At 54.2% G+C, this 27830-nt stretch overlaps 1 protein-coding gene across 1 annotated transcript; it reads right to left on the reverse strand.

Moving 5' to 3' along the window:
- Positions 1–976: 976 nt before the first annotated feature.
- Positions 977–27526, reverse strand: FBXO41 (F-box protein 41). The gene is made up of 14 exons (XM_044261387.1): positions 27395–27526; positions 26252–26393; positions 13693–14723; positions 12023–12248; positions 11458–11531; positions 10834–11192; positions 9761–10002; positions 9428–9543; positions 9153–9305; positions 8899–8994; positions 7381–7499; positions 7040–7198; positions 5484–5599; positions 977–5350 (listed from the first exon to the last, which is right to left on the reverse strand). The coding sequence occupies exons 3-14, from the start codon at positions 14583–14585 to the stop codon at positions 5288–5290; spliced, it is 2616 nt and encodes an 871-aa protein (XP_044117322.1). The 5' UTR covers positions 14586–14723; positions 26252–26393; positions 27395–27526; the 3' UTR covers positions 977–5287.
- Positions 27527–27830: the final 304 nt, after the last annotated feature.

Consider the following 27830-nt stretch of genomic DNA (forward strand, 5'->3'; position numbering starts at 1 on the left):
TTACGTTACTTCATTTGCTCCTTCCACCTCCATACTCTTGGCTCAGTCTTTGATCTGATTCAAGATCTCATGGTTGAGGGGTCTTGGAGGAGTGTTCTAGAGAGGCCACATCCTCTTGAAATTCTGTGGTGATTGTTCAGAAGTCCCTTGAGGAGGTGGCTGAAGGAACACCCACCTGGTCTTCTCAATTCAACCACTAATGGCCTTGGGGGTTCCTTTTGCCTTCATCTGCCCGGTGGAGGTTTGGAGTGGCCAGCACAGATAAACTGGAAATCAGCAGGGTCTGACTGCATTTCTCGTTCACACTGTCCTGAGAGCCAGCCTATAACTAGCTATTGTCGTTGAAGCTAGAGGTGGGACTCTATCTCCTTGAGCCATGGGAGCCTTAGCTGCCTGACACTGGGAGGTGACCAGGAAGAAAATCTCTTGAGTTTGGCCCACCCTTGGGTAGGTGGACTCAAGCAGGATGGGGTGCTGGGCAGGCTGTGGAGTCAGGCATCTCTCCCTACTTGATGGTCTCTGGGTAAACTAACTTTTCTGAGCCCCCGCCACGTTGCCTGTATGGGAAACAGAAGATGCGGCTTGGAGTTGTGGGGACACTTGTTCATCTGCTTGTTCAATGCTGGAACCACATGTAATTTAAGCCCAAACCCCTGGTCTTTTTTCTGATTTTAAATATTTCAGGACCTCAGTAATCAAATCAGTGGGGCAACCTCATTTGGCAAAATGGGGGAATCGAGGCCAGAAAACAATGGCCAATTTGGTCTCTTCCCCCAGGCCGGAGCCTGATTGGCTAGAGCTTCCTGTAGAGGTGGCCAAGCCACTGAGGGGCTAGGCAGTGCCTGGTGCTCCTGCTGGACTTGTCCTGTTGTCCTTAAAATGACCTCCCCCAGCTGAGGGTCAGAAATGACGCCCCAAGGCTCTTCATCTGTGTGCAGAGTGATTGTGGCAGGGACAGCAATGTCTAGAGCCCTGAGACAGGTCTTCCTAATGCTTTATTCACTCTCAATGCTGTTCAGGTCACACACACCCCCCACCTTCCTGCCTCAGTGCACTTGAGGGGTGACACAGTGCGGACAAAAATACGGCCACCTACCGTTTACTTCCCTGGCAGATAGTCCAGTTTCACCATCTTTTATTGGATACAAAGTCATAAATTCTCTGATGCCCATATGAGTCCTTTTAAATACATACACTCAGGTACATTGGGCAGAGGGCACCTATGGGTGACGTGGAGCAAAGTGCTGGGATGGTGATGCCTGGGGGGCGGGCAGAGAAGTGGGGCCAGGGAAGGCCCCCTGGGGGCTGGAGGTACAGGCACCACTTCAGAAACAAAACCAAAAAAACGCTCTCCGCCTCCGCCTGCTGTGCTTGGGGTCGGGGGAGCTCCGCTCACGGTTCAGGCCCATCACAGCCTGGCCGTGCAGGGAAGGCAGGCCTGGGGGCCACTCGTGGAGGGCCCCACTAGCAGTGCCCACTAGAGCCAAGCCTTCTGGTGCCAGTCACGAGGCAAGCCAAGGTCGCCTCAGGCCTCTGCACTTGAATGCAGGACCCTGCCGGGGCAGAACTGAGGCTTGGACTCATGGTGGGGAAGCCTGCCTGATTGTCAGGGCAGTCTTGGGACTGACTGGGGTCCCGGGGTGTTGGGGAAGGAATAGGAGCTGGTTGCCTTAGTTGGCCCTGGTATTCCGGTCTTCACCCAATCCTAAACCTTATCCTCAGGCAGAAGCTGCAGATGAATACACTTGTCCAGGAATAAATACATACACACAACACACAGCAGTATATACAGAAATGCAGGCCTGGAACAAGGCTGGGTGAGAAAGCATGACCACCAGGGTTAAAGAGAAGTGCCAGGCCCCTGGGGGAGGAACCAATAGGTTGGACAGATGGCATCAATTTGAGTTAACTCCTCTGGGCAGGTAAGCCCTGTCCCCACTCACCATTTCTGCTGTCCACCAGGAATTGGGTCTTTGGCACCAGTAATCACTCTGGGAAGATCTTCAGTCTAGTGCCTTAGAGGGATTAGGGCCTGGGCAGCTTCTCCCCACACCCACCCCCCCCACCCCCATAGCCCAAAGGACCAGGGGAACAGGTAGGGCCCCAAAGGCAAAGGATGGAGCCAAACCTTGGAGCAGCAGGCTTTGGGAGGGAGGTGGCTTTTTGTTTTTGCAGCATTTCTTGAGGGGCTCGCTCAAACCACTCTCACAGGACCAGGAAATCCTGGGCTGCCTTGGTCCTTAGGTGGTTTCTTGGCCAGTGGAAAGCCACAATTCTGGGCAGCACCCTTCCTCTTTCCCAGGAGTCAGGTACATACAGCACCACCTTTGTTCCCTGCTAGTGCCACGGGGAGGCAGCCCAAAGCCTGACAAAGCGCTCAAGCTGAGTGGCAAGCCTCTGTGTTGCTGGGTCCAGGCCACGTGGCAGGGACAGGTGTAGGGACACCCAAGTGCTGGAGCCTGTGGGACCTCTACACGTGCCTGGGAGCCCTGGAGCATGTCCTGCCTCGATTTCCTCGCTCTGATGTTCCTCCCCCTTTGCATCTTACTAGGTGTGAGATATGGAGGATTCTCCTTTGAGTGAGTGAAGGACGGGTGCTCCAGGAGTGGCCAGACCCTCCATCCCTGTTGCCTGTCCTCAGCCGTGCTCTGTGGTTGCTAAAGTGACCTAATGGAGCATCTCTGCAAACAGGCTCCCCGTACAGCAGCAGGGCTCATCCCCGAGAGTCAAAAAAAATAGCTTCAAGCCAGGGGACGAGGGCCCAGCACCCTGCCACTTCTCAGCATGCATGAAATCCAACGTGCATGAGTCTGTGAGCCCTGGAGCAGCTGTGCGGCGGGACACGCTATGACCCATCATTCCTGTTGGCAGGGCCAGGGGCTAATGAACCATACAGAACCATAGGTTCTGTACCCCCATCACACTCAGCTGGGAGATACAAGGTGGGGACTTGCTAGCCAAACTTCCTCCTAGCGGAGCTGGGGGATGGCAATGGGGTGGCCTATTTACTTTTCTGCCCCCAATGCTGGTGGTGCTCAGGGCTGTTGCACGAATGAATGAATGGGTAAATGAACCTACTCCTAGAATCAGTCCTTTCAGCACTGCCTTGCTCCCACTCTAGCTCCCTGCCCGTGCACCCTGACCTCCTTTTCCAGGACTGATGCCAGACATTCCAGAGGGCACCCACCCGGGGAGACATTGCCCAAAGTCTTGTATTCAGGGATGGAAGCTTCATGGGGCAGAAAAAAATCCCTCAGTAAGGCAGGCTCTGGCCAAGCAGGGCATCCCTTTGTGCTTTGTCCAGGAGATAGGGAGAGCAGCACCTCTGGTCCTAGGGTCTCGAGCAGAAGCTACAGGGGGTACAGTTGGCAAGGCAAAACAGATGCAACCAGGGCACCCCCATAGCCCTTCACAAGCCCCTGGAGGACAGAAACGTTGTGCTTCCTGCAACTCCTGGGGACGGGGCCAGGCAGGTGGGAGACAGTGGGGCCAGCTGCTCTGGAATCGGGGGTGCCACATGGCCAAGGCTTCGTGCAGGACTGGACAGCGAGTTGCCAATATGACAGACACCCTTGGTATTTGGGGGTCTTCCAAGGGCAGGGCCAGAATAAACCATGGGAGGAAAAATCAACAGGAGCAGGGACGGAGCTGGGTGTGGAGCCAGGGGAGCTGGATACTGAGGCTGTGGGGTCCCAGATCTGAAGGGCTCCGTACAGGGTAACCCGGCCGGGGCTGGGTCCTGATGTCCAAGCCAGGCTGTAGCAGAGAGGTCCCTGGAAAGGGCTGAGAAACTAGAGAAGCCCAGGCCCCAGCCAGGACGGGCAGCCTAATGGTTAGGGCAGAGCTGGCTCCTGTATGGGAAAGAAGGAAACCCTAAGATGGATTGAGGTTAATGTTTGAAAGAACTTCCCAAGTGAATGTTAGCAGGACCCAAGGCCTCTCCACCACTGGGGGAGTTCTGAGAAGAGAACTGGGGAGACCTGAGTCTTTGGAGCCTTAGTGTCAGAACCTGGTCTTACCAGAACTGTGCAAGAGTCAATAAAAAAAATCCCATTTGCCTTCTGTGGTTTCCAAGCCAAGTGGCTCTGGCTCGGGCCCCAGCACTCCAGCAGAGCCCACAGCCCATGGGGCCTGTGAAGACTATGGAGGGAGGCAAGTCTGATGAGGCTGCTCTTCCTCGTCCTTGGCTCCATGGGTCTGGTTCCCTACCAAGGCCATGACTTCAAGCAAGCTAGCCAGACAAGAAAACGAACCAAAATTCCCTCCTCCTGGCTTTCTCCGGGCCCCAGCATAGAAGGCAGCCCAGTGACTCCCTCCCACCCACAGCAGTGGGGACCCAGAGGCCATTTTGTTCCTGCCCAAGCACCAGAAAAACATTTCTTGAGGACAGGAGCTGCTGCTCAGTGCTGCTAAGGTTTCCCAGAGCTAGGGCCTTACACCTCCAGAGGCTCGGGATTGGAGGAAGGTATAGAAACATGCACCTTTTAGCTCTGAACTTAGCTCTGGTGTGTCTTGAGGGTATGCGATGGCTGGGAGGAAAGGTCTTATTTCTATAGCAGTAAACACTAAGTTTTCTCTACTTGGCAATTTCCCCCCTTTGGGAGTGGTGGTTTCAATATCCTGGGGAAAAGTTCTAGATGAATGTTTTGCCATTCCAAGCCCATTCCCACTACCTCGCTGTTCCCCTGCTCCCCACTTTTGGGTGACCACATTCCCAGAGCCATAGGCCTATCTGTGTTACCCCTGGGGAATGTGGACACGGAGCCTAGGAAGGATGTCTGAAGGGGATGCCCCACAGAGAGCTGGAACAGGGCAGGACAAGGAAAGGAGCCCTCCTTGCCAAGTCTGAGCTGCTTTGGGGAGCCCACTCTGGCTAGGGCCCAGTGGAGCCCCCTGACCGGAAAGAAAGGTGGGGGGCCCTGCCCCAATAGCCTGAGCAACCAAGGAGCCACTCCGTGGTTAACTGCAGGTCCTGAGGGCGATGACACCAGGTGCTGGTGGTGACTCAGCTCCTTGCTGGCTGTGCCCAGAAGGATGCCCCAGTTGGGGGGGTGGAGCAGGGGTCGGAGGGCAGCTTCTGTCCAAGCCCCTGCCCTGAAGAGGCAGTGCCCAGGGTCAGGCCTGTTGCTCCATGGTCCCAGGAGAAGAACAGGAAACTCAACCCTTCCCTGGAAGCCAGGGATAACACCAGGCCTCCAAAGGTCTAGTCCAATCAGGGTCCCTCTGGAGGTCCAAAGAGAGTGCCCTAGTGTGGGGCTGGCAGAAACCCTGCCGCCCCCCACCCGGGTTAGCAGCCACCGTCCACCTTGATGTGCAGGATCTTAGAGAAGCCGGGCCTCCGTCGTAGGGCCTGTAGACAGAACCCTGGGTTAGTTCCCCTCAGGGTCAGGCAAATGGGGCCCCCCCACTACATGCCTAGGTCAGCAATCCCAGCCTACGGATGCCACCTCAGGTCTTGCGGGGCCCAAGAACCAACTCCTCACCTGAAGTTTTGTCACCATGTCCTCAAACAGCTTCTGGGCCTCAGGACTGCTGGGTTCTTTGAAATAATCGGCAATCCCTATCTGGACCACAATGGACTTGAGGTTCCGGCAAATGCCTGAGAAAAGGTGAGCAGTAAGGTGGTGGCTCACGTTTCACCTGGGCAATGGGACTGCTGCCTCTCCTATCAGTACTTAATGAACCCAGAACCCTACAGAGAGACAGTCACGTGCCAGGCACTGGGCACTACATAGAGGTAAGCAGGCCCATGGCACCCAGAGGGTCAACCAGGCAGGGGATTGGTGAGAGGCATGGAGGGCAAGGTCATACAGCAGAGGCTATGGTGGACTCTGGGAGGATGAATGGGCAACAGTCAATCATGCAGAGGCTCTAGGAGCATCCCTGGCAGAGGGGACAGTTGTACCATGGCCTGGCCATCTGGAAATGAATTCAAGGCTGATGGGTCTTCTCTGGAGCATGGAGGGGAGGCAGGCAGCAAACAAGTTGGGAATGGAGGGCTTAAGGGACTAGATGTTGCCATGAAGTCAGTGGAGGAGGAGGAAGAAAGTCAGGAGGCTGAGGTTTCTGGAGGTCATGCTTATGGAGGCTGAGCAGTTAATCCTGGAGGTCAGTCTAGGGCTGGGCCATGAGGCTGACAGGGTCTTGGAAATAGTGAAATAGTCAAGAAATCTTCAGGGCTCAGGACTTGGGTGTGACCAGGACCTCAGGAAAGGGGGCATGCCCCAGTAGCCTGAGCAACCAAGGAGCCATCTGGTGGTAACTGTGGGTCCTGAGGGCGGTGACACTAGGTTGGCGGTTACTCAGCTCCTTGCCGGCTGTGCCAGCAGGAGGATGTCCCAGTGGAGGCATGGAGCGGGGGTCAGAAAGCAGCTTCTGTCCAAGCCCCTGCCCTGAAGGAGGGTGAGCTGCCCGAGCTGGGCGCCAGTGTCCTCAGTGAAGGTGGAGTAGGTGGCAGAGGGCAGTGTGATCAGAGGACACATGTGCAGTCTGCAGTAATATGGAGAGAAGGGTCTTCACGCTGAGAATGGGCCTGGCGGGGCTCACACACATGATCTCATCTGACCACCCACCCATTTCAGAATGTCTGCTTAGAAGACGGAGATAGAGAACCCAGAGAAGCAGAGTAACTCGCCCAGTGACACAGCTGATAAGCAGCAGAACCAGAATGGAGACCTAGATCAGTCCAGCTCCAGAACCTGTATTCCTAACCTGTCTGTCCTGCCCCTGCCCTTGGCCAGAGCCCCACGTGGAACAGGTGGCAGGCTACAGCTCATGTCTCCCGTGGGGGCTGAGCACAGGGCAATAAATGTCTGTGGCACTGAACCATTTGGACCAGATGCTAGCAGGCCTCGCACGCCACACTGGCCTTGAGAGACACGGGTGGCGCGGCCGAGATTAGCAGGCTCATTGGTCTGCCCCCCGCCCCCGTGCTGGCGCTTGCTGACAAGGAGCAACAGGGACATGGATATGCTACCTGCTGACCAGGCATGGTGAGAAAGGACAGCGGGCCCCCGCCCCCCGCGTTCCCATCGCTCACTGTTGAAATGCAGCAGGGCCTTGGGGGTGACAGGGGTGGCCGTGAGCACCAACATCTCCAGTCCCTTCAGGCCTTCCCGGCAGACCTCAGCGGCCACCTCCTGGGTGATCTCTGACACGTGGTCCAGCTCCAGGACCTGCAGCCGCATGCAGTTTCTTGCTAGGGAGAGGAGGAGGAGGGGAGGTCCTGCTGACGAACTCCCCAGGTCGCCTCCAGCTGGCCCAGTGCCTCCATGCTCCTGCCACCACCCGGGCCACAGCCCCAAGCCCCTCCGGGACGTCGGTGTCGCACCCATGTTTGCTTCCCATCGCCCTCCGCCCCAGTCCCGAGGCAAGACTCACCAAGTGACGCCAGGCCCTGTACCCCACAGCCAGCACCCCCAACCCCCAGGGCCCGAAGGTGCGGCCAACAGCGACCAATCATCTGCAGGCAGCGGTTACTGAAGCGCGTGGGCTGCTGGCTGGAGAATGGGGCAGAGAGAGGGCTGTCAAGGAAGCTTCTGGTTGCACAGCACCCCGAGGCTGCTCCTCTTTCATGCCTCCCCCATCCCCACCTGCAGCTCGGGCTGGGGCCCCACAACCACCCAGCTGCTCAAGTTAGAAACCTGGGATCATCCCTGACCCTTCCTCACCCCTGCAGAGACCTACAGAGTCTGAGTCCTGAAAAACTCTTCCATGCACCATTCGTACCACCACCCACATTCGTCGGGGCTCGTGTAGTCTCTCTGCCGGTTCACCCAGCCACACTGCTCACAGCGAGCCCCTCGCTCCTATGCTCTCTCACTCAGTCATTCAACAAATGGGCCTCAAGTGTCTACTAGAGCGGAGCACAACTGAGCTGGGCCCTGGGGACACAGCGGTGACAATACAGAGATGGTCCCTGCCCTCAAGGAGCAGAGCAGGGAGGGGCTACAGAGAACATAACCAGCCTGGTGTGATCCTGTCTTTAAGATCAGAAATACTAAAAGGCTTCCCGAGCACTTCCTAGGTATAATGCAAAAACCTACCCCCCTTACGTAAAACCTTCCTAACCTTGCCCCCACCTTCCTCTCCACACTCACTGCTCCGCCCAGCCGGCCACACACACCGAACCTGCCATTTCCCTGAACACCTCCTTCCTCGGCATTGGCCCAGATGGCGGGCTCCCTGGTGTCTGCTACACACTTGGTACCAGGGATATGGAAACCCTGAGAGCTGCGAGTACGGTGGAGACTCAGAAAGAGAAAGATGATGGCAAAACAAACTCCAGCAGGGGTCCAGCCCAGGCCCCTGACAGGAATGGGGGCCGGGGAGCAGGGACAGATTCTGCCAGTGGCTAGGAAGGACATGAGACGCCCCAGGAGGAGCTGTCACGCAGACAGAGGGCTTGGAGGACCAAGTGCAGGAACAAGGAAGCCTGGTTTGAGGAATGCCACGTCGAGTGGGGAAAGACCTGCATTCTCTAACAACCACCTCCTTTGTGGATGCTACATCAACCTTCCTCAAAGGCCTTCTGTGTGCCAACCAAACATGGCTATTTCCAGCTAGTGCTGACTGAACACCGACATACAGGCTGTAGAGATACAGCTCATCTGAGCCAGCTACAGTCCCACTAAGGCTAAAAGATCTCTAATGTCACCTTCACTTTGCACTTGACAAACTGAGGCATGCCTGGATTGCCCTATATCACACGGCCAGTGAGCAGGGACATCACCCCAGGTCTGATTTTGAAGCCCCGCTCCTAACAGCAAAACACACAGACTGATGAACGTCAATCTGTCCCCTCAAGCATCTTCTGGAATGGCCCAGATAGGCTCAGTCCTCAGCTAGCCCCAGCCCAGGCTCAACCCCCGGCCCCTCCAAACCCCTGCTGGGGCTCACCAAGGGTGAAGTGGCGCCACCTGGAGGGAGACAATCTCTCTGCAACCTGCGCCCAGGGCCCAAATGACCTCATGGCCCACGGGGTCTGTGGAACTCCTGTTGAAAAGACAGAGCTGGGACCGCCCACTCTGGTGGCAGCTGCTCCCTTCCCTTGGACCAGAGAACTCTTGGGTCCCCTTGCCTTAGAGCCCTGGGGGAAGGGTATGCAGACCGCAGGGACCCCTTTGGCCCCCAGTGGAGAGGTTGTGAAGTACCTGTAGGTGACGGCCTGCAGGGCACGGCAGTAGCAGCTGGCCAGCCAGAGGGAGCGGTCGGTGAGAATGTTGGGACAGTGTGAGATGCGCAGAATCAGCAGGTTCCCCCCTGCAGCCTTCAACAGGGACTCCAGCCCCGCTTCTAGGCAGCCCCTGTGGATGGCCAAGAACTCAGGGCACTGCTTGGGGCCACTCCCTGCCCCAGGAAGCCTCCCCTGAGGAGCTCCAGGTGTGCCCGCAGTACCCCCACCAACACCCACCCTCCCTGGCCTCACCGGGTGCTTCGAGCATACTCTTCCTTGCTCTCCTTCTTGCCCCGCTGCCGGGGCTTCAAGTTCTGCAGCGTCAGGGAGTGGGCCTGGGTGCACCACTGAGCCAGCATGGCCAGGAACTGCGGGGAGAGAGGGGTTGCCTGGAGATGGAGGGACCTGAGCTTGGTTGGGCTGGAGGGAGACCAGCCCCAAGACAGGAAGCCCCCGCAGAGCATCTGGGGGAGCCAGGCTAAAGCTGGGGTGTTGAAAGGGATGCAAGGGCCAGACCTCAAGGGCCCCAGTTCTGTGGGGGAGAAAGGTGGGTTCGCAGCAGGGCCGGCGGGCAAAGACAGGCACCTTGGAACAGACGCGGGCATTCTCCAGCAGCACCCGGGTCCAGACCGCGGGGTGGCGAGCCACGAAGCGCCAGTCCCGGCAGACCTCAGCAGCGTGCAGCAGCGTGCGTGTGTCCAGGTAGGTGAAGATGCAGAACAGGGCAGCGCGCATCTTGAGGATCTCTGGGCTGATGACCTCGTTGGAGCGGGAGGGGCTGCCCCTCTCAGCCCGCCGACCCCGCCCACTGCCTCCCTCAGGGCGGGCTGCACATACCAGAGGGTCAAAGGTCAGTGTGGAGGGTCAAAGGCCAATGGGGGTGTTGTGGTGGGGAGGTGGTGTGGGGTGGGAGCTAAGAAGGAACAGGCACGGGAGACCCCTGCTGGGGGACCAGTGACTTGGGAAGGACTCGGGGCCTCTGCTTCCCCCTCCTCCGCACACCCCATCTCTAATTATACACATTAGAAAAAGGTGACCCCTCCTCAAGTAAACTGTTTTTTTAAAGATCATACATCAGCATATTGTCCAAATTCATCCCCTAGATGAAGCAGCTGAATCAAGTCTAGGAAAGGCAAGGGTTTAGAGGGTGAGGGTGCAGATAGATAGAAACCTGGCCTCTGTGAATAGAAGGCCAGGGCGAGCCTGCCCAGAACAGTTACTCAAGAGCAGCCATGCACCTGACCTGAGCCCTCTAACCTCCTGACCCTGACCCACCCACACATGCACATGGCCTTGTGCATATGGGGGGGGGGCTCTCCCTGCTGTTTCAGGGACTTCAGATTGCAGTGAACACTCAGCTACCGTCCTGTAAATGTCAATGAACCCATCATGTGAATGGACCCCCTGAGACATGGCATCCTTGTACAGTCCCCAACATGAACACCCCTGTGCGGCAGCACTGCTCTGTCTCAGGAGTTCCTTGCCCCAGCTCCCAGGACACTTGTAGGAGAGTTTGTCATCCTCACTGTGGGAAGTCTGGGACAATGGGAAAACACGTGCAGGAGCCCAAGAGATCTACTGCCCCATCCCCGTGTCCCCTGAGAGGGCCCAACACCCAGGAAAGCTTGGCCTCTCTGGCCTACACTTCCAGGACTCACCTGAGAGCCGGCAGCTGCTCAGTGGCCCAGCCAGAGCAGGCCCAGGGCGGGGGACCTCTGAGGGGCCCTCAGCCTCTGACTCGGTGGTTCTCGAGCCCACGTCTGAGACATCACCCTCCTCCCCCTCCGTGCTGTGTCGGCGGGGTCTGCGCTGCCAGTTCTGGATGGCCTGACGCCGCAGGCCTGAGCTGCGAGGGGCCTGGGTGCGCTCCGAGCCACCGTTGGCAGCCTGGGCCCGTGTGCCCAAGCCCCCAGGGCCACTGTCCTCGGGGGCCCCCTCTTCTGGCCGGGGTAGCTCCAGACTGTCACTGTCATAGCAGCCTGAGCTCTGGGACGCAGCGGGGACACGGCTGGAGGCCCTGGGGTGGGGTGGACCAGATGGTGAGGAGTGAGGGGCACCAGGTTGGCCCCAACTCCCCATGCCACCCCTACCGAGGGCAAACCCCCTGCCCTACTTTCCAAGAGCCCCCTTCCAAGAGTGTGGAGAGGCAGACAAAGGTGACCCAAGGAATGTGGGGAAAGGAGAAGGAGCCAAGGCCCCAGATGGGCCAGCCAACCAGGGGGCCAGTGGATCTTTCTGGGGTGAGGGTGGGTTGTGTGGGATGGGCCAGGCCCGAGGCTTACCCTGTGCTGGGAGAGGAGCCATGCCTCGACATGGCGTATGTGCTAGGCATGGCCGGACCTGCGTGGTGTTCTCGCTGTGGGCCCCCGAGCAGGAGGGAAAGGCGTAGGGGCGGGGCAGAGGAGGCAAGATGATAAGGAGGAGCAGGAGAAATAGGGCATAAGATGGAGAGAAGAGAGGAGGGAGAGGAGAGAGAAGGAAAAAAGTTGGGAAAGATGGACAAAAAGACAGACAGACAGCCCAGAAAGGCAGGCTCACCAACCCCCTCCCCACACCCACCCAGTACCCCAGACCCTGGCTTGTGGCTCCTGGGCTCTCATTTGGGCAGAGATGGGCCCCTGAAAACCAGAGCGGTTGGATCACAGCCTCAGGGGCCGGCACTTCCGCCCAGTCAGAGGGGCACCCCTGTTCCCTGACCCCCCCTTCAGGCCCAAAGTCAGCTTGCAGGGAAGAGCCAAAGAAGGGAAGCACGGACGATAACAGGGAACACCAGGCCAGGCGGTGCACATGGTGGCACTGGAGGGGGCAGGGGTGCAAGTGGAGCAGGGACGGCAGGTGGACACTCACCATTCTGCCAGGGCCCCGGGGACCAGGCCCAGCGCCCCCTCCTCCCCCTCCGCGACCCAGGCTGGCACTCGGTGTGCTCCCACAGCTGCTGCTGATGACCTGCAGCTGCCGCTCGGCGCGGTCGGCACGCTCCAGAAGCTCCTCGATGAACTGCTGCAGCCGCAGCTTGGCGCTGGCCTCCCTCGCCGCCGTCTCCTTCAGGAACTGGTCGATCTGCACCACCTCCCTGGGCCGGAGCAGTCTCTCACCCAGGTGCCTCGGTCCTTGCCTGCCCACCCGCCCTCCAGATGAGACCCCGAGTGGGAGGGAGACACACACTCCACGTGGCTGCACGCAGCACAGGCCCCATGCTACCACGCACTGAGTCCCACGCTCACACCCTGCTGACCCAGCCCCAATGCTCCTGCCACACTTCCCTCATCCCACGGAAACGCTCTGACATTCACAGTCACACCCAGGGCCACCTCCTCCTTCCGGAAACACTCAGAGGCACAGGGCCACACACAGTTCCGTACGCGTGCTCATGTCCTGTTCACTTGCAGGCATACATGCCGTCTGAGACAGGCATAGTCCCGCTCACACAGCCCAACACACACACACACACACACACACACACACACACACACTTTCAGAAACAATCTCAGATGCAGAAGCCTCTGGGAAGTACACACAGCACCCTTCAGAGTCACTTGAGCATTTACTCCCAAATGTATTCACATTCAACACCGTCTAGGTGTCAGGCACTGTTCTAGGTATTTAGGGGCACAGCAGTGGACAGACCTGAGAAAAACTCTTGCTCCCACAGAGCTTACTTGTATCACAACGGGGGTAGATAAATAGCATCCTTATATTTCCTTCTACATTTAAGGACCGCAGAAATAAGAAGCAAGCAAAGAACACTGAGAAGGAGCAGAAAAAAGGAGAGTGTTCTGGAAACCAAGTGAACAAAGCATTTCAGGTTGTGTTTCATTTCATTTCATTTGTTTCATGTGTTTCGTTTGTGTCGAATGCTGCTGACAGGCTGAGGTGAGGAATGGGACTCGGCGACCTGAAGGCAGTTGGTGACGTGGAGGACAGTGGTGACGGTGGACATCTATCTGACAGAGTGGATTCAAGAGAGAAAGTGGAGAAGGAAATTGGAGATAAGGAGTATAAACTTTCAAGGAGTTGTTCTGGAAGGGGAGAAAAGGGGCAGCAGCGCAAGGGGGCAGGGGGGTTACAGCGGATAGAGAAACAACCTCCTGTTTGGCTGCTTTGAGGAATGATATAGCTGACAAGGAAAATCTGATGATGGCAAAGGGAGAGAGCAGAACTGTGCCACATCTTTGAGTCAGCAAAAGGTTAGAGGATCTGGTGCCACAGTGCAGGGTCTGGCCTTGGCTAGAGTCATGGAGAAGGAATAAAACGAGTTGTCATAGGCAGGCACACGGGTGTACTTGCATGTCCTCACAGTCCCAAACACACACCATCATGACGCTTTTGGCCCCACACACACTACCATCATGTGCTCGTGGCCACAGATGCCACAGGACCAAGCCACGGCCACCAGGCACAGCAGAGCCACACTCGGGCCCACTCACGGTGGTGGCAGCAGCAGTGACACACACGGTCACCAAGTCAGGAACATTCACGGGCACACCCGCCCACAGGGCCCCCCGCAGGCCACTCACTGCTGCTTGCGGCTCAGCTCCTGCTCCTTGTGCACCAGGTCCTGCTTGAGCGAGGCCAGCAGCTCCACACTCACGTCCACCTGGCGCGAGAGCTCGGACGCCCGCTCCTCCAGCTCCTCCTTCTCGCGCCCCAGCCGTGCGCTCTCCTGCCGCGCCGTCTCCAGCTCGGCCGCCTTGCGCTCCAGCTCGGCCTGCAGCCGACCCACCTGGCCAGCGATCTTCTGCTCCACCTCCTCGCTCAGCCGCTCCAGCCGCCGGTCCACCTCCAGCTTCTCCAGCGCGCGGATCTTGAGGCGCGCCAGGCCCTCCTCGTAAGCCACATCAGCTGGCGAGGGGGACGCGGGCGAGGCGGAGGCGGGCCCCGGGCCCGGCCCGGGCGGCGGCGTCGAACACGCGGAGGAGGCCACGGACTTGCGCGCGAACAGCTCCCCCAGCGGAATCTCGATCTCGCGCAGCGCGTAGCGTGCGGCGGCGGCGGGCACGAGGCCCGGCTCGGCCAGCTCCTCGCACGGCAGGCTGGCGGGCACCAGGTCGCCCGCGAAGTGGGCGAGGGGCGCGTGGTGGTGGTGGTGGTGCAGCAGGTGCGGCGCGGCGGGCGACGGCCCAGCCGCCTGCTCCTTGCCCTGGAAGGACGTGCTCTCGAAGACCTCGCGCCGGGCGCCGGGCACGGCCAGCAGGGCGGCGGGCTCGGGCGTCAGCGGGAAGCCGGAGGCGGCGGCGGCGGCGGCAGCGGCAGCAGCGGCGCCGTCGCAGATGCTGTTGGTCTTGGAGAGGATGTAGAGCGTCTCGTACGTGTGGCTGTACTCCAGGTGAGCACGCAGCGACGACAGGCTCCGGAAGCGCTTGTGCTCCCCGCAGCGGGGACAGCGGTACGGCAGGTCCAGCGAGGCCATGGCCCCGCCGCCCCCGTGGCGCCCGGGCTCCACCGCGGCCGCCCCGCCGGTCAGCCGGGTGCGCTCATGGGGGGCCGCGGGCGAGCCCCTCCGCGGGGTCGGGAAGGCTCAGGGCGCCCACGGCGAGGGGCGAGGAGGCTAGAAGAGAGGGAGTAAGCCGTAGGAGGATGGTCTCCCCCACGCGTAAGGAAATTGCCCCAGGAAACACACGCACCCATAAAGGAGGGTATCCCAATGGCTTGGCCTCCTAGAGGAGGCCGGCCTGCTCTAGTACCTGCAGGGGTGGGGGGTGTACATGCACGACAGTGAGAAAGAATGAGAATTCTTTGCGGGGGGGGAGCATTCATTATACTTAAACACTTCCAACCTATATTCCAACTAGACATAACCCAGGTGCCATCACCAGTAGAATAGATAAATTATGATACGTCCATAGTGGAATTTTATCCAGCAATAAGAAAAGGAAGCACTGGTACATGCAAGGACACGGGTGAACCCATCCCACATTATGCTGCATGAAAAAAGCCAGAGCAGAGGGCACACTGTAGGATTCCATACATAAAGAGTTCAAGAACAGACTAAATTCATCATGATATAAGTCAGAATAGAGGTTACTCCCTGGAGACTAGAAACTGAGAAGGGACAGGAGGAAACATTGTGTGATGCCGAAAATGTTCTAGATCTTGATAGGAGTGGTGGCTATACATGTGAATACATATGTAATAATCAGGCTAAATGCTTAAGGCTACTGCACTATATGTATTTGGCTGTATGTATCTTACATCTGGGGGAAAAAAAAAAAAAGTCCTTAAAGGAGGATGCTTATTTCCATGTCACGCAAACCATACCCATCAGACAGGGTGGACTGCTGGTACCATGTTGCAGCGACCAAGCTGTCACCTCACCTGATGATAGCTGTGTGCATGTGTCACTGTTTATTCCTGTCCTGCTTCTGTACCCTCCCATCACTGCCACTCTTTGCGTGTAGGTCCTTTTTCAGAGTCCTTTGCTAGGTCGGTCTCCGGAAGTGTCCTGCCCCTGCCCTTTGCTCCAAGGGCCACCTTATTTGTCTTCTTCAGGCTATTTCTAGCACAAGCCACCACCCTTCCTGACATCCTATCCCCAGTCACCCTGAACTCCCACTGCCTCTCATCCCTCATGTCAGGTTTCTGGTCATACCTCTTCTACCTCATGGAATCTCTACCCCACTCATCACTGCCCTCCTCTTCCTAACTGCCTGTGACTGGGCTTTAGCCACCCTCTGCTGACACTGTGCTCCTCTGGGTCACAGACCACACGTTTATCAATCCAGTTGTCATCAGGTATCTCCATCCACTTGGCCCCTTGGCTGACACTACTGGCCCCTCCATCCAGGCTGCTATGAAGCTGCCCATTTGGGTTCTCCAACCTCCTCTTCCTACTGCCTTCTGAATCTTCCTGATGAGAGGTCCACCTTCACATCCTCTTTGCATCTGTCCTCTTCCTGGCAGTCAGGTTTGCTCCCACACGTTCACTCCCAGCTTTAAGCCACTGACTCTCAGCTCTGCATCTCCATCCTGACCTGCTCTCAAGTTCCCATCGCCTTCAGAGATTTCCACGTAGGGGTATGGGTGACTGTTCCCTTTACTAGCCCAGCACCCAGTCCTCCTGGTAAAATCATTGTTCTTTGACCTTGGAGAACCATTCTTCCTTCCCCACTTTCTCCGTCCACATACTTTGAGTGGGGCAGCCCGGCTCCAGGGGTAAGAAAGTAATATGGACCTGGCCAAACAGAGTCCCAGGATGGGCAGAGATCACCAGGTTGAGTCCAGGGGTCATTCCTCCCTCCAGGACTTCTCTGGAACTACTAGGGGGAAAGCATCCTCTTGGGCTCAGGTTTCTAAGCTGATGGGGAAGGCTAGAGCTGCAAGGGTTATCTTTGCTTCTTTGGGGAGGAACCTCCTGGGAACAAAGCCAACGCAGAGAAGCAGAATTGAAATGGAGAAAGAGATTTCTCACAGACACTGCTTGAAATCTGGTCTGTTCAGTTGGGTGAGCCAATCCTTTCCCTTCATTGCTTAAGCCATTTGGAGTCAGGTCTGTGGTACCTGCACTAGAAAGAAGTCCTAACTCAGAAAGTAGAATGAGAAATGGGATTTTTTTTTTTTAATGAATAGACCCTAAGGAGGAATTAGCTGAACTAAGAGGGGAAGTAAGATAGTACCACTCCCCCCCTCAGAAGTTGGTGAGCCCTGCCTGCTACCCAGCAGCAAAGCAGCCGATGAAACTCTCCCACTGTCTCTGGAGCTCAGGTGATGTACCTATCTGGAACTTTAGGGGACTTGTAAAAAATGTCACCCTGTTGGGGTTTGGCCCCTCCCTCAGCCTCATTAAGGTCCAACAAGAGACACACGGCTGAAAGGGGCCCATCTGAAAGCAGAGGAAGAAAACGCTGCCTTGCCTAGAGAGGCGCTTTCTGCCTGAGGCCAGTAATCCAATATGGCTGAGAGTCAGATAATTAAGAGTCAGTTCTCTGCTTCTAGTAAAGTCAGCTCAAGCAAGGACAGGGAGGCTGGAAACACAGAGAGACAAACCTGGGCCATGGCAGGCTCTTGGCTCCTCAGGCCGTTCAAGAACCCCTCCTGCTATGCCACCATTGCTTTCATCAGAAACAGCCTTCCACAGGGATGCGGCTTGAGTGGGAAGGGGCAGATGGACTCTGCCTCCCACCCTAGAGGAAGGGTTTGCCTTGCCCTGCGGCAGAGGCCTCCCAAGAAGCAACAGAACCATGGGCTTCTGGGATGGGCAGAGCACCAAGGGCTGTTGCTAAGAGACAACCTCTGCTCCTCCCCCAACACCATCACCAGGGACCTGATTCAAGAATTACAACTTCCAATGAGGTCTCTAGTTTGGTTAATGGCTCTGGGGACAACTGAATGCAAATTGACTGAAAGCTTCCTAATGATTAAGGGGATTGTATTGCCAGCAAAACCCACAAACCTGGAAAACAAAGGCCAGGGATTACTCAGCTCCTAGTGTTCCCCATCCCTTACACTTGCATCAGTGGGAGGTGAGCCCCCAAGGCCCCTTTTCTGCGTGGCACAGAACCTGAAGGACCAGGAAGGCTCTTGGAGATGGCAGAACCAAAGAAGCCGAAAACAGGTCCCGTCCTCCCCAACTGGTAGAGTATGTGGGCCACGTATGGATCTGTGATCACTGAGTGTTTTTCCTCATCTCCCCTCTTCAACTGGGAGGATTTTGTGCTTTCAGCTGTCTGGTCTTTCCTCCATCATTGTCTGGCCCTCAACTGAAAGACCATGAGGGCCTAGCTCAGTACCTGCCAAAGAGACAGCCCACCACCAAGATCTTGAACTGGGGCTGGACCACTAAGTGGATAAGAACTTGGAACATCTCCTGGAGATGGGACAAGGGTATTTTAAGTTTTGTGAGGGATCGTTGTGTTACCATAAATAGAAGAATTTTTAAAATTGTACAGGTAGCAGGATCTGTGTAGATCTTGTTTAGAGGAGGGATGCAGGGGACACGTATTCTTTTTGCTGTTCAGCTCCAATCCCCCTTTGTGACTAGACCCCCAGTTTTCCCTTGGAGAACCATTTCCTCCACTGTGGGTTGGGCTATGACCTTAGCCTGTTTATCAGTCACATTTCCCACTCCAGGCCCATACAGCCACTATAGGACCTATGCCTGCTGGGAGAATGTGGGCCTGGAGCTGCCCGTGGCCATTTCTGTCCTCCTTGGACAAGAACACAGAGACTCCTGATGACCTCCCTTGGCCATCCAGATCCAGATGTGCCTGAAACTTCAGTCCAGGACTTGTCAATTGTGAGAGGCAGCAAATCCTTTTGGTAGCCTAAATCTTTTGACTCTGCTGCCAGTCACTGGTAATGAAACTCTAGACTGAAACCAAGACCTCTGGTGTCAAAAAGCAAACCTTAGACTTCCCCTCCCCAACTCCCCAGGATCCATCCTTGTTTCCTCACTGTCCTCCCAGTCACATCACACAATGGCCATCCTGACCTTGCTCTCTGCTAATCATCAAGACCTATGAATTTTGGGGTGCCTGGGTGGCTCAGTGGGTTAAAGCCTCTGCCTTCGGCTCAGGTCATGATTCCAGGTCCTGGAATCAAGCCCCTTTGGGCTCTCTGCTCAGCGGGGAAGCTGCTTCCCGCCCCCCCTCCCCCGCCTACCTGTAATCTCTGTCTGTCAAATAAATAAACTCTTAAAACAAACAAACAGGGTGCCTGCGTGGCTCAGTGGGTTAAGCCGCTGCCTTCGGCTCAGGTCATGATCTCAGGGTCCTGGGATCGAGTCCCGCATCGGGCTCTCTGCTCAGCAGGGAGCCTGCTTCCCTCTCTCTCTGCCTGCCTCTCCATCTACTTGTGATTTCTCTCTGTCAAATAAATAAATAAAATCTTTTAAAAAACAAACAAACAAACAAACAAAATCTATGGGCTTTTTTTCTGTGGTGGTTCTCTTCTCCTGCTCTGTGCTCTTCCTCACATCCAGATTGCCAGCCCCGGCTTCAACTCAGGGCTCTCCTCTGTCCCGTTAGGCACCAGACTCCTCTATCTACAGAGGACTCCTGCTCATGCCCTTTCAATGGTTCCCAGCGTCTACCAACTGCAGCCAAATTCAGCTTCTCTTTGGCCTTGCTGTACTCTTGCTAGTTTGAGAGTGAAAAGTGGTCTGGCTGTTTTACTTGCCTTTTTTTTTTAAGATTTTATTTATTTGACAGACAGAGATCACGAGCAGGCACCTGCTGAGCAGAGAGCCCGATGCGGGGCTCGATTCCAGGACCCTAGGATCATGACCTGAGCTGAAAGCAGAGGCTTTAACCCACTGAACCACCCAGGTGCCCCTTTACTCACCTTTCTCTGATTACTATAGCTGGATTTTTTTTCTTTTTTTTACACATTTAGCATTCCTTTTTATTTCTTTGGTGACTTTGCCTCTGCACTATTTTCCTCATTTTTATACTGAACATTCATATTTTCTTATTGATATTCAAAGACTTTTTCTAATATTGATCCCTTGTCATTTATAAACCACAAATGGTTTTCTCCAGTGTGTCAATTGGCTGGTTTATGGTCTTTACTGATATAATAAAGCTGATAGTTTGCTTCAGTAAAAATCTTTAGGATTTCTTTTTTTTTTTTTTAAAGATTTTATTTATTTATTTGACAGAGAGAGATCACAGTAGGCAGAGAGGCAGGCAGAGAGAGGGGAAGGGAAGCAGGCCCCCCCACTGAGCAGAGAGCCCGATGCGGGACCCAATCCCTGAGATCACGACCCAAGCGGGAGGCAGCGGCTTAACCCACTGAGCCACGCAGGCGCCCGAGGATTTCTGATTTTGTTTTCAAGTTTACTGAGTCCAGGCCTACCCAAAGTCTATATAAACAGTTATATATGCTTTCTTTTTGGACTTTGTGATTACCTTTTTTTAAAAGTCTAGAACAATTTTTTAAATTAAGGGCGTTAAACAAATAACCATAATAGCATAAACTGACAGTGACTTGGTAGCATGCAAATACTTCAAGCTGTATGGTTTCCTTTTATACAATGGAGTTGTAAAATCCAGAAATTTTTGGTATGCATTGTGGGACAAGGATTAAAGGAAAACATGGGTTTTTGTTATGGGCATTTCCACACATATTCAAAAATACAGTAAACTCCTATGTACCCAGCATCCAGTTTCAACAGTGACCAACTTATGACAATTCATCTGACACCTGTTCCCCTTCCATACACTTCCCCCACCCTACCACTGGATAATTCTGAGCAAATCCAAGATTTTGTATTATTTTACCCAAGAAGTACTTTAGTACCTAGAAGACAAGGACTTAAAATTTCTTTTTTAAAAAAATACTTAGTCACTGTTCTAACATCACCATCATTTAGGTGTATTAAAACCAAAAAGTAGCCTCTAGAGGTAAATCCAGAAGATAGTTCTCTGAAAAGACCAACAAAATAGTCTTCTGGCAAATCTATTCAAAGCGAAAAAAAAAAAAGAAAGAAAGAAAGAAAGAAAGAAAACAAATATATAACACTATGAATGAGAAAAGGGATAGAACCACTCACCGAGATTTTTTTTTTTTTAATTACTAAAATGCGACCAGGTACAACACTTGGCCCAAATTTTTGAAGATCTGGATAAAGTGTGTATTTTTCCAGGAAAATATAAATTACCAAAATTGACCAAAGAAGAAATAGAAAACCTGAATAAATTAGCAACTATAGATGAAATTGAAGAAGTTGGCAAAGTGACCACAGATGTTAGAAATAGAATTCAGTGATCTCAGGGTCCTGGGATTGAGCCCCTCATCGGGCTCTCTGCTCAGTGGGGAGCCTGCTTCCCCCTCTCCCTCTCTGCCTGCCTCTCTGCCTACTTGGGATCTCTGTCTGTCAAATAAATAAATAAAATCTTTAAAAAAAAAGAAAGAAAGAAAGAAATAGAATTCAGCACACTCACACACACACCTGCTTAGGAACAGGGCTATTCCATAATGTCCGGTCAGCCTGGTATCAAGGCACCCATGTGTACCCGACCATCCCAAGTGCTGGTCCCTTCTGTGGGGGCCCTTTCGGACATCAGAACCGACCAGCCTCCCCTCTCCCCTCCCCATATACTTTGGAAGCATCCTCTTCCTGCACAATACCCTGCTGGCCAGGCCCTGAGAAAGGGGAAAGTGTGGGGGTGCAGGCTGTGTGTGGCTGTGCAGGGTGGAAGGGACTTCTCAGGTCCAGGTGGCTCTTCACTGAGGCCAGCCTGCCCCACAGTTTCCCTCCACGGGCCAGAGCAGAGGAATGGCTATGAATCATTCTTAGAAATATTTTTGCCTAGATGTGTACACTTCCTCAGCGTGAGTATAAGCTTTGCCCAAATGCCAACAAGAAGATGATGGAGGGAGGGGGAGGCAGAAGAAGAAGAAGAAGAAGAAAAATAGAAATGTTGCCTGTTCAAATTGGATCACAGTCCTGTATTATTAGTATCATGACATAACAGTTGGCGATTTCCTTTGCATTCTCGTCTCCCCAAATCAGCAACCCCTACAGCCCTACGACCTGCCTCCTTTTTCAGCCAGGACCCGCCCCCTCACCATCCGCAGGGCCTGTTCTGCTCCCCACCCCACTTCTGAAATGCCTATCTCAAGTCTCCTTTCTTCTAAGCCCAGCTGAAGGTTTTCATTGGGTAGAAGGATTCTCCAGGCTGAACGAAAGGCATTGACTTTTTTTTTTTTTTTTTTTTTGGGGTAAAGTTTTCAGGTATGTGAGTCTCATCTCCTCAAACAAGGCCAACCATCTCGAGATGGGTGTCTTCCCTGGCTCCTGTCTACTGTCATATGATCATGGTCTCTGCGAGAAACACAGAGAATCCTACATTTTCACGGCTTCCACTACCAAATAGGCCCTGAGAATTCCTGCAGTGGACCTCCACATTTTTATCTGTTTGGCAAGCCTTCTTCACCTTCTGATGATAGAACATCTCATTCCTTCTTCGTTAAGCAACCATTCCCTGTGGTTCTGACAGGGCTGCGTGACCTAGGCCTGACCTATCATGGTGCCCCACCTCTCTGGTCACAGTGAATGACCCCAGAACAGCCACATTCCTCAAGCTGAGCCAACAGAATCCTTCCCTGGGAATATAAGTGAAAAACTGAGGAGTCTTCTGTTCTCTGAGATCATTGGCTAGTGAACATGAAGCGGTCTATGGCCTTGTGTATCCTCTGCCTACCACATGGAGGAAGTCCATGCACGGTGGGGGGAAAAGTATGGCAACAGAGTGAAGCTGAACCAAGAGCCAGGAAGAATCCTCATCACATTTTTGAGAACCTAGCTACGGTCATGCCCCAAACCCACTCATCCCTCTTTTTTCCAGTTATTTGAGTTGGTACATATCCGTTTTTGCATAAAGTAATTTGAATGGTTATTTCTGTCCCTTGTGACCAAAAGTCCTAACGTTCTTACAAATTGATATTTCTAGCCTAGAATTCTCCCCTGGGCTTTATTAAAACATGAATTCATTCATGTTACATTTATTGAGTCCCTCCTCTGTGCCATGAATGTATCAGGTACAGTGGAGAGTACAGCCCACAGGGGGTCAAGATCAGGAAGAAGTTGAAACTGTTGGCCAAGGCAGCAGGAGCACAATGAGAAGGATGGATATGGGAGCAGCATAGGAAGGAGAGTCAAGAAGGCTTGGTGACAGAATAATTGTGGCTGGTATTAAAGGGAGGAGTAAAGGATCAATCTCAGCTTTGGGTTTTGAGCATCTAGGTAGATGGCGCTGCGGTTCAGTTTGCAGGGAAAGTGAAGCAAGGCACATTTAGGGGAGAGATTGGTTTGGTTGTAGATTTCACAAGTTTGAGGTTCCAGTGGGCCCTGGAAGTAGAGACAGTACATAGTATGCAATGTGAAGCCAAAAATACAGTTTTCGCACCTTAAGCGTAAAAGTGGATGAGTAGGATCGGGGGGAGGGTGCAGAGAGAGGGGAGCAGGGGAGAAGTGGATCCTCAGAGAGGTGGAGGAGGGAGAAGAACCAAGAAGATCCTAAGAACCGGCAGAAGCAATGGGAATTCTGGTGGGAAACCTTTGGGAAGAGAGGATGTCAAGGAGGGAAGCAGTGGGCAGTAGTGTAAACGACAGTGTAAATAGCAAGTGTGATGACATAAGCCAGAGCAGAGGCGCAAAGGGTCCACTGGGGACTTCAGGGAGCCCCGCTTTCATGAACCCGGTTGATGGGGCTGAAGGGAGAGTGAGATAGAGACAGTGAGTGGATATAGGAACCTCAACTGTGAAGGGGGAAGAAGCAGCGTGGGAGATTCCAAACAGAGCTTTTAAGAGGAGAGACACCTGAACATATTTAAATGCTTCTTAGGGATAACCTAACTCTCATCTATACCATCACTTGTGGTATCCTGAGGCACACATAACCCAAAGATTTAGACCTGACATTTATAGCAGGGTTTTTTGGGTTTTTTTGTTTTTGTTTTTGTTTTTTTTAATTTTTAAGTGCACCTTACAAGCAGCCTGCACAGAGGGAGAGGATGAAAAGGATGATATTTTAATGTCGGGGGCTCAGAGCTTACTATGGCTAATAACAAACTCACAATAGCATGATGTTCACCTTCAAGCATGCTTCTTTCTCCTGTTTCCCCGTCTTGACCAACATCTTCATTATCTACTCTTCACCTTGGATACAACCGGCAAAGCATCTCTGAATTCTCAAAGTCCTCCTCAGACCTCATCAATCACCAGTTTTTGTAATACTACCTTCTAAATACTTGACTCTCTTTCCTCTAGCCCCTGCCCCAGACCATAACCATCCCCTTCTATCTGATCCATTGATACCATTGCTAACTGTAGTCCTAATTCCACCAGCTTTCAATTCTCATGTTTTCTGCAAATACAGATCCAGTCATGTCACTCTCCTCAAATAAGTCTCTGAGCGCAGGCCATTTTCTGGGAGGTAAAGTCCACCGCGCTTTGACTGCCCTCAAGGTGGGCCGGGACACGACCGCCACTCAGCCTTGCCAGCCTAGCGTTTGCATCCGCTTCTCATGTGCAACCTTAATGAGGCTTGTGGGCCTTAGCTCACTGAGAAATGCCGAGAGCCGTCACACCCTTAAGTCTTGGCTCATGCTAGTCCCTCTTCCTGGGACTCCCTTCTCCACATGGGGAATTCTGCAGGCCCAGCTCAAATGCTGCCTGTTCAGAAAGCCTTCTTCGAATCCCTCCTTCGGCTCAAAGCACATCCGAGTGTGAATCACCCCTTACCGTAGATCTTCACACATGGCAACAGGTGTCACATGCTGGATGGTCATAGACCTGTTTGCACATCAGATCCCACCCCATGCACACACTGGCGGGCAAGGACAATGCAAATGATTCACCCTCACACCTTCCTCCCACACAGCAGACATCAGTGTATCATTCTTAGAGGACTAACACTGAATAATGGATGAACTGATGGATTTCATTTAGCTGAAGTGATTTCTGCCCCTCATTATGAAACGGGATGAATCTGGTTATAATTAAGTCAATCCAAAAATCACCTGGAATAACAAGTACTTCCCTGTCTCTTACTTCCCACCCACTGGGGAGTAGGGACCTGCTGTCTTCTTGACTCTGTCACTCTACCAGAGCTCCAAGGTTTAGGGCTTCTCTGCTTCTTTCTAGTTTATCCACCCAACAAGAAGATGTCAAACAGGGGCTCCTGGGTGGCTCAGTTGGTTAAACATCCAATTTGATTTGGGCTCAAGTCAGGATCTCAGGGTCATGAGACCAAGCCTCTCCATGGGCTCCATTCGGTGGGGAGTCTGCTTGAGATTATCTCCCTCTCCTGCCGCTCCCCCTGCTTGTGCACGTGCGCACTGTCCCTCACAAATAAATAAATAAAATCTTTAAAAAAAAAAAAAAAAGAACTCAAACACAGGGGCCATGACCGCCACTGGAGGCACAAAGATGAATTAGACAGTCACGCCCCCAAGATGCTTACAGTCTAATAATTTGAACAGTGAACATTTACCTTCTAATTACTCTGCTCAGATACCATGCTTCTCATTTAATCCTCAAGACACTGCGGCCCACAGGTGGTACTGTGTCTATTTGAGGAGGAAAGTGAGGCTCAGAATGCCAAATTACTTGCCCAAGGCCAGGAAGTGACTGGAACAGACTGTGGCTTTGATGGCCCCCAGGAACCATGCCTCCCAGGATTCTTCCCCTTATGTGGTCCCCTCCCTTACTGATGCAGAGCTTGGCCATGTGACTTCCTTTGGCCAGTGGGACATTAGCAAGCCTGATGCAGGCTGAGGCTTGATAAGCTGTTGTCCCAGAGGGCTTATCCTCTTGGAATACTTCCATTTGGGATCCAGCTGCTGTATTAAAAAAACAGGCTAAATTACTAACCAAGTAGACGTCCCAAGTAGAGAGGCCCTGGAGGATGAAAGGCCATCTTGATGTTCCTTTCCAGTCAGTCCTCAACTGAATGCTGCTGAGAGGTGCCATGAGAGACCACAGCCATGGCCACAGTCCTGGCCAACCCACAGACCATGAAGAATAACAAATCACTCTTGTCTTAAGCCCCTAAATTCTGGGGTGGTTTGTTAAACACCAGGGAATGAGTGATAGGCTAGGATTTGAACCAAGTACTACCTGACTGACTTCAAAACCCATGCTCTTAGTCTTAATGTATGTTTCTTCTGATTGGGAGGAGAATGTCACACCAGCTCTACAATATTCATTGGCCGGCCCATAGTAGCGCTCAATAAATATTTGTTGAATGACTGAATAAAGGGAGTGGTGGGCTTCCAGAGAGGCAGGGAAGTCCAGGGAACTCAAAGGCAGGGTGGCAGTTACCTTTCAACAACCATCACCCGCTTCCAGCTATAAATATTCCCAAACGAGATATAGGCTAGGCATCCCTAAATCTAGAAACAAGTGTGTGGCTATAGCCAAACTTCCTCTCGGTCTCTTTCTCTTTTAAATTCAGATCAGGCAAATGGGATAAGTTAGCAGAGTTGGGTTTTTCTTGGTCATGCTCCCTGGCTCCCGTGTCCCCCTCTGGCCTCTCCTCTACCTCTCACTTGGCCTTCTGGGCCCAAGAGCTCTTTCTCCCTCTTTCCATAAAAATGGGCATGCAGGAAAGGAGCAGAGAAGGTAGAACTTACAGAAACGGGGAAGGAAGATTTGGATGTTAATAGATGGCGTTAGAGGCCAAAGAAACGAAGCTCTAAGCTCAGTGGTTTCGGGAGACATCTGCCAGCAGGTGGAGGAGGTGTTCTGAGGATGGGGAGGCAGCTGGAAGTGTCCCTGTGGATGGAGAATAAAGGCATGCCCCCTGACTCTCCAAAGCCCTCCAAATCCCCCAAGAAGGACAGAGTTCTGGCTCTCCACACCTGGGTTGGGGTCACCACAGGTTACCTCCCAGAGCAGTCTAGTGAAGACCCACAGGGGTCAATGCATCCAGTCCCCTGCTTCCCCGCAGCCCTGACACTGCCTTTTCTGTTCTAAGCTCCTCTTCACTCTTGTGCTCCTGCAAGGGAGCACACACCTCCCAAGGTCACACACACATGGCTCGAGCACCTGGATCCCACACCCAGAAAACCATCTGGGCCCCTCCTCACTGCACATCCGACCTAAGGAGAGAGCAGGCCCCACTCCTACCCAAAGGCACGCCATGGCACGCGCACACAGGCGCCGTGTCACACACTCACATGCAAAGCAATGCAGTGAGGAGCACACAGATCACCGTGGACAGTCATCAACGGAGGCACTGGGCTGCAAGGAGAGAGAAACATGCGTGCACACACACGCACACCTCCGGATCGTCCAGACCATCACACGTGCACACCGGCACGCACACAGACACCCAAAGCCTCCCACCCTCAGACTCCCGCACAGGTGCCCAGCCAGGCCTCAACACCACGCCCCTCCCCCACCCCTCTCCAGAAGCAGGTGGAGAGGGCTGGGTTTGAGGACGCTCCCCTTCCTGCTCCCTCCCTCTGGCCCGGCTCGCCAAGGTCCAGAGTCCCACCGGAGCCCAACCCCACCCCCCAACCTGGCTCGGGGAGCGACTGGCTAGAAGGGGGGATGGGAAGCCTGGTCTCAAAACGTTCTGATTTTAATTCCTTAAATTAACCCCTTCCTTGCCTCTGGCCTGGCCTGCCCAGAATCCCTCCCGGTCCAGCAGCCTCGCGGGCCTCCTGAGGGCTGTGGGGGAGAAGGAAGAGGAGGAGGAGGCAGAGGCTGGGGTCCTCCCTGCCTTCTCTTTCCAGGAGCGGTCCCGCAGCGCGCCCATGACTCGCCCTTACCTCCTCCACCCCGCGGCGAGGCCAGGCCCCGCGGCCCTCGGCTGGGGGTGCACAGGCAGTCCCCGCGTGCCGTGTCCAGATGCAGGGCCGCCCTGGGGCCTCGGATCTCGTTCTCCTCCGCAGCCTCGGGTGGCCGCCGCGGCTTGCGCCCCCGCCTCCCTCTCGGGGCGGGGGCGGCCGAGCCTCCCAGCCAGTCGCAGCGGGAGGGGCACACAAACCGGGTGGGGGAAGGATGGAGGAGGAGGAGGGAGGAGGAGGGGGCTCGCGGCCGGAGGAAAGGAAGAGAAGGGGGAGGGAAGCAGCTAGGAGGTGGGGCGGAGCCGGCCCCTCCTTCGGGGCGGGCTCTCCTGCGAGCTGGGGAGCGGCAGATGCCGCCAGAAGCGGCTGCGCCGGGACCCCACGTTTTCCGCTGAAGGTGGCTTCGATGGGGGAGGGG

This window comes from Neovison vison, chromosome 8 (assembly GCF_020171115.1).
Source record: "Neovison vison isolate M4711 chromosome 8, ASM_NN_V1, whole genome shotgun sequence".
NCBI classification, from domain to species: domain Eukaryota; kingdom Metazoa; phylum Chordata; class Mammalia; order Carnivora; family Mustelidae; genus Neogale; species Neogale vison.

Excerpts from the sequence above, each read along its gene's own strand:
- FBXO41 (XM_044261387.1), bottom strand. The coding sequence starts at position 14,585 with ATGGCCTCGCTGGACCTGCCGTACCGCTGTCCCCGCTGCGGGGAGCAC. Across the intron at positions 11,532-12,022 it reads CCCGGGGCCCTGGCAGAATG|CGAGAACACCACGCAGGTCC; the intron begins GTGAGTGTCCAC and ends GGGGGCCCACAG. Across the intron at positions 9,544-9,760 it reads ATGCCCGCGTCTGTTCCAAG|TTCCTGGCCATGCTGGCTCA; the intron begins GTGCCTGTCTTT and ends CTCTCCCCGCAG.